Here is a 13,567-nt window from a genome sequence, read left to right on the forward strand (position 1 = left end):
CATTAATATAAATGTTAACTAAATACACAATATAATAATAAAATAATTATTATTATTAATCGCAACCAAAACAAAAGTTTGTTAACAGTATTTGTAAGTATACTGTATATTTATGTGTATATAAATACACACACATACATTTATAAATGTAAGAAATATTTAATTTCCTATTTATATATGATTAATATTATATATATAAATATACTTAATCTCTTAAACTTAATCTCTTAAACAGATCTAACATCAACATAAGTGCTGGATAACTCAGGCCAGCTGGAGAGCTCCACCAGTCTCAAAAACAGATTTAAGTTTATTTATATTTATTCATTTGGTCGATGCTTTCTATCCAAAGCAAGTTACAGTGCATTGAAGGTATACTTGTCTTTAAATACCAGTTGAGCAAATTGAAAAGTGGAGTTGATCTATCTAGAATCAAAGATTTAAAATTTGGCGGGAATTTCAAAAGGACGCTGGAGCTCTCCAGCTCTGTGGTGTGGTGTTCAGAGTAGAAAGCATGCAGACTTACATATGAAGGGTCTGAGTGACTTACATATGAAGGGCTTGACCGAGGAGTGGATGTGTTTGTGTTGTTTAAGGCCTGAGGAGGTGGCGAAGGTCTTGCCGCAGTCAGGGCAGGCGTGAGCTCGCGCCCCCACGTGCTGAGAGCGGATGTGCCTCTGTAAGTTACTGGGGTCTGTGAAAACCTGCTGGGTAAAGATAGAGATACAGGGACAAAGTTTACATACACAGCCTACTGACAGTGTGATATATTGGAGTGCATCTCAAATGGTTTTGACTGGACATCAAAGTTGCAATCCAAAAGTACCAGAACTGATTATTTCTACAAAAGTAAACAAAAACAAACACTGACATCTATAGGTTCACGCTTATGAATTTGCTCGAACTGGATGTACAAATTTTGAAGACAACAACAAAGATCTTTCTCCTGCATTTTTATGTTGAAAAGGCTTTTTATTTTGCAATCCTTACTATACGTGATTATATAGTCAGTTGCTTTTTATTAATTGTATTTATCACCGTATTTTCCATGATGGAATTACTGTTGGGTTTGAGGTAAAAGAAGGTAAGCTACAGTAAGAGATGCCAGTTTTGCACACATCTGGTCTAATGTCTGGACTCTACCTTTGAGCAGTTTTCACATTCATAATGCTTGCCGCTGTCATGTGACATCTGGTGGCGAATCAGGTTTGATTTCCAGTTGAAGGCCTTTGGACACTGATCACACTTATACTCCCTCTCATCGGAGTGAGACAGCGAGTGAGTGTCCAGACTTGAGAGACAGACAGAAAAGGAGACAGATTTGATTGTGTTTTTTGTTGTTTTGGTAGAAACAAAAGAAAATTATATTTGGGTTCGGGTCAGAGTTAGTCTGTAGTCATAAAAAAGGGACAACAGTTGAAATTTTGCTTTAATCTAATTCTGTTTACCTCTGGGCATCAGGAAAGACCTGCTCGCACTCCTTACACTCCTGTGGGGAGTGGGGTAAGTTCAGGGGGTGAGTGTGGAAGTGCAGCGGGTCAAGATTAGGATCGTCTGCAGTGCAGGGCAGACCCTGCTTTGACAGCTTGAAGCTGGAGGAAGGCGGCGTACTGCAAACATGCTTCTGATGGTCCAGCAGCTCTATACCAGACTCAAAGTTCTGGTCACAGTCCTCACAGCGGTATTGACCGCTCCTCTGCAGGACAACAAAACGAGTGAGTTAGCATGTGTGTGTTTGTGTGTGTTGGTGTGTATGAGTGCTAACTCACCATGTATGTCCGGAGCCATGGTCTCACATGAAAACTCCTCAGCCTTCATGAACAGTAAGAGTTCCTCACCCGGCTGGACCTCTCGGACCACACGGTAAAAGATCTAGAGAGAGAGGCAGACATTTAACATGGGACAGAATACTGTTTAGTGTTTAATATTTCAGTTTACTTTTATTATTTTTGGAAGAAAAGATATTCATCAAGCATGCATTGAGCAAAAGCCAAAGATGTTATCTACAATGTTACCAACGTTTCTATATATATATATATATATATATATATATATATAAATAAATATATATATAAATATATATATATATATATATATATATATATATAAATATATATATATATATATATATATATATATATATATATATATATATATAAATATTATGTTATTTCATAAGCCAAGCTGTTCGAAAACATGCTTTTTTCTATTCAACATAAATTTGTTTATGAATTTTGATGACTATTATCTCATAAAACAAACAAACTCGATAAACTTTACACCACTATCAAATCAGATTTTAATGCCAGTTCAACTTTATTTCATCAGATCCTCAGTATTTTTCAAATGGTGTAACAGGCTATATTTTTACGAGCATGTGATATAAAAAATAAATGACGATACATTTTGATGGACAAACAATGATGGGAACTTGAGCTTGAGCATTTGTGTTTGAAAGAGACGGTGTTAAAGAATCCGAATGGAGACCTATCTGATTGACACACACACTTCCTGCGTGAACACAATAGGTAGCGGGAGAAACTGTTGTGTTATTTGGATGGTGTTATTTTTGGCAAGCCTTGAAGGCATTAGACAGCTCACTTCCTGTTAGGATCTGGTGGTGACATTTGAGCATTCTTATTAGGGATGTCACACAATCAGACACACATGCACAAAAACCCCTGATAATATGATAAAGGCAACAGTGAGGTGGAGACCCCTTGGAAACGCCATGGTTATTATGTGTGAGTGTGTGTGTGTGTGTGTTTGTGTGTGTGTGTACAAGACCCAGCAGGCTGTGGGGGACACGGAGGGACTGAGTCCTGCTCTATTGTTTAACAGGAAAATACAGGGAACTAACAGGACCCTCAAGACAACATGAGAACGGAGTCTCTCTCACACACTTTCACGGCCAGTCTACCCCTTCTGGTGCCTTCCTGCAGATCTCTGATATCTTGTACTTGCAATGTCACAAATGACCCTCTTTCTGTGAGTGTGTGTGTGTTTTTATCGTACAAAGACAGGGAGCAAAGGGCCACAATAATATTGTGAGTATGAGACAAAGGCAGAGCTGTTCAGACGCGGTGTGAGGGGCCATGGGATGAATGATACAGGAACACACACTCATACAACGTGTTGGTCGAGGACACAGCGAGCCAGACAAGCTCAGAGATCAGGAGAGTTTACAGGGCATCACTCTTGGCAACCTATTCTGGGCCATGGACTGATTCTTCAGTGCCAAGGGTGAGTGCCAACCTGCAAGTCTTTTCAGATGCACACGCTCACACACACTGTTCTGAGGACGAATGCGTATTATCGGGAGGACTTTTGAGTGGTAACCACAACAGAACATTAAATATCAGGACAATGTTACTACATCTTTCAAAATTAGTAGATGGGATAAATTTGCTCTGGATGTTTAAAAACAGTCCCAACCACTAATATTGGCACCCTTGGTAAGTATAAACAGAGGTGGCTGTGAAAATAAATTTACATCATTTATCTTTTGGATCTTTTATTCAAAGAATTCACAAAATTCTGACCTATCATTGAAGTAAATCAATGGAAATCTTATTATGAAATAAATGTTTTTCTCTAGTTTATGTTATTATTGGCACCCAATTATTGCAACGTCATTTTCCCAATATGACAGCTCTGAGTTTTCTCATATAATGCCTGATGAGTTTGGAGAACACCTGACAAGAGATCAGAGAACATTCCTTTATACAGAACCACCCCAGATCCTTCAGGTTCACAGATTCTCTTCTCTTCAGTTCTCCTCACTCATTTTCTACAGGGTTCAGGTCAGGGAACTGAGATGGCCATGGCAGAAGCTTCATTTTGTCATTAGTGGCACATTTTTGTATTGATTTTGATGTTTGTTTTGGATCATTGATCTGCCGGAAGAGCCAACCATGACCTATTATAAGATTTCTAAAGTAGGCAGTAAGGTTTTGATTTTCTATCTGTTGGTATTTGATTTGATCCATGATGCCAATATCTGAACAAGATGTCCAGGACCTCCTGCAGAAAAATAGGCCAACAACATTAAAGATCCAGTAGTATATTTAACTTTAGGCATGGGGTACTTTTTACCCATCTGGTGGATTTGCTGCCAAAAAGCTCATTTTTTTAGTTTCATGTGACCATAGAAGCCAGTCCCATGCAAAGTTCCAATCATTTCCAATCTAGTTTTTTTTTTTGAATGAGCGTAGAAGATTTTTCTTGAAACCTTCCGAACAACATGTAGTGATGTAGTGCTTTTTTATATTTATTTTTAATTTTTTTATACTTTCTAACCCAAGACTCAACTAATCTTTACGATTCTCCAGCTTTGATCCTTGGAGAGTCTTTGGCCACTCAAACGCTCCTCTTCATAGTGCATTAGGATGATTTATAGACACAACGTGCAATATGCATTGGAGGAAAACATTTAGTTCATAATGTGTTTTCCCTCAATTTCAACTGTTTACTTCAATGATAGGTAAGAATTTTGTGATTTAAAAAAAATGAAAGATTAAAATGATAATTTTGCAAGCCACCTTTGAACATATTTACTAAGGGTGGCTGGGACTGTATAGTAATATATAGTAAATCTACTATAATTACTAACTAAATAAATAAATCCATGGATGCTCCCAAAGAAATAATAATAATAATAATAATAAAACAAAATAAAAAATAATACTCGCTTACTCACTCACTTACTGTATGTTTCCAAGAGTAAAATTAAATGAAGTACAGTATATGCATGTAAATACATATATATAAATATTAAAATAGTAAAATATGTAATACAATGTAATAAAATGTCATATTAAAAATAAACAGTAAATATACTAAAGGCAAATACATAAATACACACACCATGAAAGAAAAAAATGCCTTAAAGATTTAATCCAATTTTCTTTTTTTTTCTTTTCTTTAGGTGATGGGGTTTTGGTTAGTGTACTTGTGTTTCATGTTAATTGATAAGTGAAGGTTGTAAACGTATTAACTTTCAGTGCCTTATAATAACACACTGACCCATACCGCAATGTACATGGAGAAGCAATATGATCCTTGCCAATTTTGACCCATACTGAACCACAGGAGACAAATCAAACATTTATCATCACGACTTTTCTTTCCAAGACTTTAAGATACACAAACACTTGCACTTGACTTTGAGGGCGCTGAGAAGTGCACTAGATAATCGTTACCTTGACTTCTGCAATTACTGAAGCAAACAGTCTAAGACTTTCCTCTCCAAGTAAGAGAGGTCACTTCATATACAAGCACCGCACACGCATACACTCACATAGCTCGGCTCTATTGTCTAAGTGTCTATGAGAAACGGATGTTAGTGCACTGATGTCCTGATAAACAGGTCCATTAGATCCTTCGTTCAGCACTGTAGGAATGAAAAACACTTTCACACAGACCAACGCCTCACGCTGAAATCCCCTTTCCCCTTCCCCGGGTCCAGTGTAAAGGTGACGAGAGATAAGCTGGAATAATCGGACAATCAGCATTCCTTGTGTCCAAGTTGATCAATAGCTGTCCAGCCATGGATTTTCTTCATGCTAATTGTTGTAGGTAACATTTAACAAAGAACTTTTAAGTGTTAAACAGCTAAATCAAGATGCTGAATCTAGCGTGAATCTTTCCTTATTTCCCTCAGTTTTAAAAAACAACAATTAAGCTTTACATCCAACACGATCAAAATCCATCCTACAGTTCTAGATAATATCTTAAAGAATAAATTAAGGAAAGCTGTTCGTGCAAAAAAGAGTGGGACCGGAAAAAGATGAACACATTCTTTCACACATCTCCACGCAGCCTAAATCTATTCTTTATGAAAACTGATAACGGTCAGTCTTTTGTATCTCTCTCCTCAGGTTTTGTCGCTATAAGGAGGTACAGCGTGATTATAAAAACATGTGGGTTGCCGGAAACCATAAAGTCTAAGCCCAACTCTTTGTTATGTCAAGGTGCCATAGTTGAACAGTTATGTCTGAACAGGTTATCTCTCTCTTTTAGTTTCTCTTTTAGAAAAGTAAAATATTTAGAAGATCTAGACTCAGTCCTGCTTTTTTATTTTCATCAAACATCAAAATCACACTTTAGATTGAGAAACATTTGGATTTGCAAAGTTGAATATGGAGAATACAATTGGCCTGTTTAACATTTGAATCAATCCTCAACATACGTCATTTCACTTGAAAAGGCCGACCGGTGCTTCAAGAGTTCTTTGTTATCTGGCAAACGGTAAGTTAATTTCATAAGGACTGGGTTCACTGAATATCCTATTTTGCGATTTGGGATCTCCAAAATAATCCTGATGGCATGAACTGATCACATGATTATTGTTTCGTTAGATTTAGCTTGCCGTGCTGAGAAGTAGTTCAAGAAAGCACAACTCAACCCAGTCCAACCCAGCTGATCTCCATTTAAATCTGCTTGAGTCCAGATCAATGCAGTCTGAATTAGATCCAGTCCTCATCTCAGTTTATTCCAGTCCGGTCTACTTTGCTTTAACAAATCTATTTTAACTCAGTTTGCCTCAAATTAATTTATTTCAGTCCAACTCAACTCAATAAAACAAAAAAGTTCACCTTAAATAAAACAGTTGAATCCTGCTCAACTCAGCTCATCTTAATCCAACTCAATTTGACTTAACTCAGTTAAATCCAGTACATCTGATTCTCAACTCAATTTAATCTCAATTCAATTCAGACCAACTCAACTCAGTTTAATATATCTCAGAGAAACCCATTTAATCCTGTTTATTTTAATCCAACTAGACTACCCAATTACTCTTCAAATATGGACATAACATTTTTACATTTAAAAAGCTGCCTTTTAAACACACAAAATGACAACCTCACAGAATTGGTACAGCCTTTTAAGGAAGAGAATAAAAAATAAAAGTTAACAGTAACATTTTGTGGTGTGTAAAATACTGTGAATAAAAGCTGTGAATTTATGGATGTGACTCATTCTCTTAGCCTTCTCTCTCTCTCTCTCTCTCTCTCTCTTTGAGAGTCTCTTCGCAACTGTCTTTCACTCCATAAGGATTCAGGAATTTGTCATCCCTCATATCCGAATGCAAAGATACAAAATGTGTGATTATCATCATGCTTGACTGAGAGAGTGTGTGTGGGTGTGTGTGTGATCCTGGCCTGTGGTCCTTCACGCTACAGCTAAGATACAAAAGACCAAAACACAGTGACACACATAGAACGAGAACGAGAATGCAGAAGGAATCTGCTATTAAAGATAACAGAAACACCTTTAAACACTTCATTATGTTGGCCATGCAGGTGCTCTGGGTGTGTGTGTGTGTGTGTGTGTGTGTTCTCCACGTACCTGCTCATGTATCTGGCAGGCTGTGAGGTTGTGTTGGTGGGTGGATGGAGAGATCTGGACGTGCCTTAGCCAGCTCCAGCTATCACACACGTTCCCATCCAAACCTGTGTGCTCACCCTGAGAAAGAAAGAGAAGAGAGAGAGAGATCAGTCTTTGATCTTCAACTTTTACCGATTACTGTGAAGTGACTAAAATCTCATGCCACCCACTTAGACTTAGAAAACAGTGATAAAGATAAGTCAAAATTATCCACACACACACACTTTTCTCTAAGACACTGACAACATCTTTGCACACTTTGCTTCTCTCCCTCACTCACAGCCTCTTCAGCTTTGCTTTTTAGTCATCAAGTGAATGTCACAAACAAAACAAAATTCTTCTTAACTTCATCTTAAACATCATCTAGTGGCTCAACTACCTGGCATCTGTTCAAGTTTTACACATCAACACAACAGTGCTGTTTTTTAAGTATTGTTTTGCGAAATTGACAAAATAATAAACATAAAATGCATACACTTTCACTACCTTGTAGTTAGTAGTCTGCCTTTAGTTTTTCAGCAAATATCCATAGAATACAATTTAAAGGTTTTACAATACATTTAAAAGTAAAATGGAAAAGCTTTAAAAGGGTCTAAATTGCAGATCTGAATGCAATCAAAATGATTTTGCAAAGTCAAAAATATTTAAGAAAGACACAGCCTTTCAGTCTGCCCAGTAACAGTCTTCACATTTTGCTGTGTTTTCTGCCAAAACTCTCGAAACGAAAATAACGGGTTTATCTTTCACAGAGCTGCCAAACTACCGTTACTGCCCCAACAAACTCCCTCTCGCTCTTTCCGTGAAGGGTAACGAATACAAACACGTTATTAACGGAGAAAATGGAGCGCACTAAACATTTCTTTAATATTTAGGGTTTGAGTTTATGCAGTTTAAGGCCAAATAAATCCACCGCGCGCAAACTCGCCCCTCCCAAACAACACTGATCCTCTCACGAGCTCTCTCTCTCTCTCGTTAAATAAATATAAAGACATATAATTTGTGTTGAAATAAATATAAAAAAATTAACTGTCTGGAAGTGCATATCTATGTAGAAAAAGTGTGTTACAAGTGTCTAGAGAGATATTTTTAAAACAATGTGTTTTTGTAAAAAACAAAAAACAAAAACAAAAACGTATTAGCCTAGGCTACTGCAAACTAAACTCGTAAAACACATTTGTCAGCTGTAATAACTTTCCTTGTCATGAGAATGCATCTTTCATTGAACAAAATTCGTTTCGTTTAGAAAAAAGATCTAGGCTACACAATTGTTTAAAACAAAAACAAAACGTGAAACATTTCTCAGAAAACAAGCTTCAACTGAAAAGTAAATACAAATCAGTTATTCAGGACCCCCCCCCCCCCAAATACTACAAAAGTAGCCTACAAAATCTTTAGACAAATAAATTAATAATAATAATAATAATAATAATAATAATAATAATAAAAAGCTGGAGATCTAGCGACTCGCATTGCATTTAAGCGTTCCGCTTCAGAGCAAAGAACGAAAGCCCTTCGTTTCAATACAATTAAACAAGTTCAAAGGTGAAGGATGAATGGACTTTATCTGACCATTAACTCGCGCCTTGTCCGAGAGAAACTCTGATATAAGAACTTAAACCGCCTACCTTAAAAACTCCGCGGAACTCTCACTGGGACGAATGAATAAATCAAACTGCTCCAAAAACACTCACAACAGCCTCGAATGAAGCTCGTACGCGACCGCTGTGTTTTGCGGCATGTATCCGTGTCTCTTGCTGAAGAAGAAGAAAAAAAATCGCCGCCTCTCTCTCGTTTTGCTCTTATCAAGCGGACGACACGCTTATTTCCCCCGCGGACAAAAACTTTGTCCAACTTTAATCCGTCCTTTCACGAATCGTTCCGTTGAAAGTGCCCAGGTGTCGGTAGGTCTGGCTGGCGGTTTTATTGACTGTCCCTCTTCCTGGCATCGGATAGCGACTGAAAGAGCGTGAACATGAACTGAAGGATCGTCCACTTTCAGTGATCTGAACGTGTAGGAGTGTCTCTGTCTGTCCCGTTCCAGTGGATCCTCTCTTGTCCCAAGCGAGGGAGATGCGCTAAGGAGGAGGAGGATGAGGAGGAGGAGAGGAGGGGGGACCTGTCTCGCGTGTCCACGGTCGGAAGTTGCGCGAGGCTTCTCCACGATCGCGGTGAGGCGAGGTCAGCGCGAGGTCGGGACGGGGCTGCTCGCGGTTGGACCCGAATTTCCCTGCTGTAATGAAGCCATCCAGTAATCACGATATCAGCGGCGTTTGCTCGCGGGGGAAGGACATGAAATCGAGGGAGCGTGCAAGTGAAAGTGCACTGAGGTGTAACACTATTGTTTCTTTAAAACTAAATGACGTGCAATTAACATTACGACTCATTTAAGAACTAACATTTGCGTTTAGCTTTAGTACACAAACAGAGCTACCTTAACTTTCCAAATAGGCTAATAGTTTTTTTTAGTCTTCTTTCTCGCCTCATGCACAATACACCTGCTCCAGACAGCCCACGACTGATACAAAGAGAAATAAATCCTCTCCCATCTCTTCACACGAAACAAATGCATTATTTCACAATAATAATAATAATAATAAAATAAAATAATAATAAAAAGTTTATTATGAGCAGGAAAATAATTTCCTGCTATTTTAACAGCTCCATAAAATTAAAGGTGTTTTTAGTGCAATACATTTTCTACACTATGTGGTTATTATTCACTTAGCCTATGTTTTGCATTTTTTATATTTTAAATTTAGCGCAATATTTAAAAGTAAAGATTCATCAAGCGGTTTATCACATAAATCTTTATTTGTTTATTTTTTAAAATTTCTTAAGAACTTGAATGATCTCATTTTGCACTAGGCCCTTATTTTTAAGAGTGAGACTTCATATTGGAGTCCAGCGCATGTAAGAAGCGCAAGTCCACTGACGGGACTCTAATGACTCTGATGAAGATGAATATGTCTCCCTGGCCTATCTTTGACATTGAACTCAAGGTTCAGATAATGTCCATTGTTTTGATGAAATCGCAGGGCAGAAGCGGAGGAAGGACAGGAAAAATCATGTTGTAAATACGGCGGCCCTCGTCAAAGATTCCCATAGCCGCGCTCCTTGAGAACCGCAAAGAGACCCCGGTCCGCCGCGCATCGATTTCCTGCCATTCCTCGACTTGTCCATTGTTGGAAGCCTTTTTAATTTAGCCATAAATTGGGAAAGCTCAAGCTATGAGCTGTTCTATTTTCTCACTGTCAGGATGAGGGATTTGGTTTATGATGCATTGTGTATTAAATACAAGTAATCTGGGAAAGTGATTGCCTGGCCTCGCCGGGGTCTGATGGAGGCTGGTGATAGAGGCTCCTCAGCTGAATTGTTCTGAAAAGAAGGAAGCGATAGCAGATAAACAAAAGGGCCGGTGCTATCTGTACCAAGGCAGGGGTAACACGGGGTAAGAGAGCCCACGGGGCAGGGGCAACTCCTGGAGCGTCACTTCGCGCCTCTCCGGTAGATGGCGTAGTGAGCTGGGTTTAAAAACAGGAGGAAAACTTTCCACTTTCCTCAGGAACGAAGTTGCATTTTTTGCATTGTTGACAGGTTCTTTAATGTCACATGTGTAGGGAAAACCTGCAGGCATTATTTTGAACGGGCACACATGTTTAATTCGATAGATTCGAGGAGTCTAGAGACTGTATTATTTAGAGAACTGGCCGCCTCTCGCTCGCTCTCGTGCGCGCTCTCTCTCTCTCTGGAGGGGAGCGCATCAGTCAAGCGCGGAGCTGTGGAGCTACCGGGACCGGGAGTCATTTCTTTTCACGGCTGCGAAATTGCTGCACACAACGCCGTACACATTAAGGCGTCAAATTGCTAGATGGAACATGAAAGATTCAGTTGTATTGCTAGAAAAATTGCCCAAACGACCTAACAATGCAACTCGACGCTTAGACATGGTTGAATTCAATAAAACTGAATTTAATCCGGCCCTATAATGAATCTCTTTAATAAAAGTCATTTAGATAGTAGATTTTATTTCTTTCTTTTAGGTGTTTGTTTAAACTACGTCACAGCTTACTGCACGTAGATCAATGCTATTTTGCTAAATATATCAGAGATGATTTTATGAGAAATCCTTTAAAATTATCAAGTTTAAAACACGTGCCATGTTCGTAATCGTGTAGGCTAACCTTTGACTCTTAAAATGTGGTGGTGTAACAAGTAAAAAAACAATAAAAAAAAAATAAATAAAAAAAATATTTTCAAAATTTCAATAAATGAATTTTATTTTTATTTTTTATAAATATAAATTTCAAATAGCCTAGGTTTTTAGGTAATGAATAGCTTTGAATAACACTTAAATAAAAATATATAAGCGATAGCTTATATAGTCTACTATATAAAAATGACTTAATATAGCCTACTTGACATGAGGGTGTAAAGAGGTTCTCTCTATTTTATGGTTTTCATGTCACATGACAACAAAGTGGCCTCCTGCACGTTTATGCCACACTAATAGGCTGTGACTTGTTTTAATTGATGGACGTGTTTTAAGAAACTAACATTTTAAAACAGAATTGCTATTGTCTACTGATTATTATTAGATAAATAATAATTGATTATACCAAGCTACCAAACATTTTTTTCTAACAAAAAAAAAAAGAAAAGAAAAAGAAAAAAAAAAGAAAAGAAAAAAAGAAAAGAAAATCACTGGACAGTTACACCATCTAACACATTTGATTTTAAGCGCAACATAAATATCAAAGTTACATTTAACACAATGATAATCAAATACAAATTTTACTGAAGTCACTCTCTTTCCAATTACATTTATTTTAATGTGTTTAATTAACCTAATAGATCAGGAAAAGACGCGTCACTTCATTGACCCGAAAGCCTACTATTAAAACATGCATTGATCAGAGGATTTTAAATGTCTGGGGTTTTATGTTCATTCATAAACACTTTGAACAGAATAACACTTTAAAACTGAATCTTTTTATTTTATTATTATTATTATTTTTGATTAAGTGTTTTAAAGTTGTTATTTTATTTTTTATTTTGGAGCACATTAAAGCTGCATTTTGTGTTTTGTTTCGCTACATAAAATCAGCATATGCTAAAGTCTGGATGCAGTTATGCATTCCCCGTTCCCCTCTTCAAGACGCAATAGTTTGGCAGGCAGGCAGCGCTGCAGCTCGGATCTGTTTATTTGCAGTGCACCAGCGCTGGACTGCGCGCATTAAGACGTTAGTTAAACTTGTGCGGAGGGGAATCCCAGATGGGCGAGAAACTGACGCCGGGAAGGAGCTGCTCCCCGCGGTCTCCCTCAGCCCTGGAGTCGCGCTCTAATGGAAACACTGTGTACGAGAGATGCATTCCAGCACATCCTAAAGGGGAAGGGGGTAGGGGGCGAGAGAAAAAGAAAATATCGCAGCCAAATCCACATGAAATAGTTCAACCATTCATCGAGATAGACCTCCCATTGACAGGAGCGAAATTCAGCATTAAGCCTGCACCGCGCCTCCCTGCAGACGCTGGACTCCACAACCAGCTATTTATTTAAAACGCGGGGCCACTCAATCAACGGGCTCAACCAAAACTCATTTAAAACTGCTCCAACTGACCAATTTAGAGCCCGGGGCTGAGACTCCTTACCACTTAGTCATCTTTTGTTTGCCTCTAATAGCTTGAAAATCTAATGAAAACAGCTACATAATGATCTTGACGTGGCTAGATAGAGCTTTACATTTCAAACAGCCATCGAACTGTATATAACAATAATAATGTCATCATTAACAACATTAATAGCATTTTGCATAACATGATTAAGGTGCAATAATCAAGTAAGTACATCAAAACAGCAATTAATTTGGACAATTCCAAACACATTGTCTATGATGAAAATGTTTTCAGTATCTGCATTAAAAGTCACCTTGATATTTTTTGTTAGGTTTAAAGTAAAAAGATGGGGGGGGGGGGTCATTAAAAGGCTGAAAAAATAAATAATTGTTATTATTTCTTGAGTAGTGAAGTTCCTAATGAAGTTATTCTGTTTAAAAATAAACCAAATTAACCAAATCAAAATGTGAAGCATCCACCATGCAGGAATCCATGTTAAACATAATGTGATAACAAGAAACTTAAATATTAACTACGTTTATAGTATATATGCTTTTTTTTAATG

General features: G+C 37.7%; 1 protein-coding gene across 12 annotated transcripts in view; it reads right to left on the reverse strand.

The window, feature by feature from the left end:
* The window catches only part of LOC113058632 (MDS1 and EVI1 complex locus protein-like), a 145,705-nt gene that overhangs the window by 17,311 nt on the left and 114,827 nt on the right, over window positions 1-13,567 (reverse strand). For 3 of the 12 annotated variants that reach the window (XM_026226707.1, XM_026226702.1, XM_026226706.1), the window contains exons 1-6: window positions 9,015-9,834; window positions 7,351-7,467; window positions 1,770-1,872; window positions 1,449-1,696; window positions 1,144-1,291; window positions 551-707 (exon numbers count right to left, since the gene is read on the reverse strand). In XM_026226707.1, the coding sequence (XP_026082492.1) occupies window positions 551-707; window positions 1,144-1,291; window positions 1,449-1,696; window positions 1,770-1,772 (556 nt within the window). In that variant the 5' untranslated portion in view covers window positions 1,773-1,872; window positions 7,351-7,467; window positions 9,015-9,834. Of the gene's footprint in view, window positions 1-526; window positions 708-1,143; window positions 1,292-1,448; window positions 1,697-1,765; window positions 1,873-7,350; window positions 7,468-9,014; window positions 9,837-13,567 lie in introns of those variants that run through there. The other 9 variants (XM_026226698.1, XM_026226697.1, XM_026226708.1 and 6 more) reach the window with 8 other exon arrangements.

This window comes from Carassius auratus, chromosome 40 (assembly GCF_003368295.1).
Source record: "Carassius auratus strain Wakin chromosome 40, ASM336829v1, whole genome shotgun sequence".
Lineage (NCBI taxonomy): Eukaryota > Metazoa > Chordata > Actinopteri > Cypriniformes > Cyprinidae > Carassius > Carassius auratus.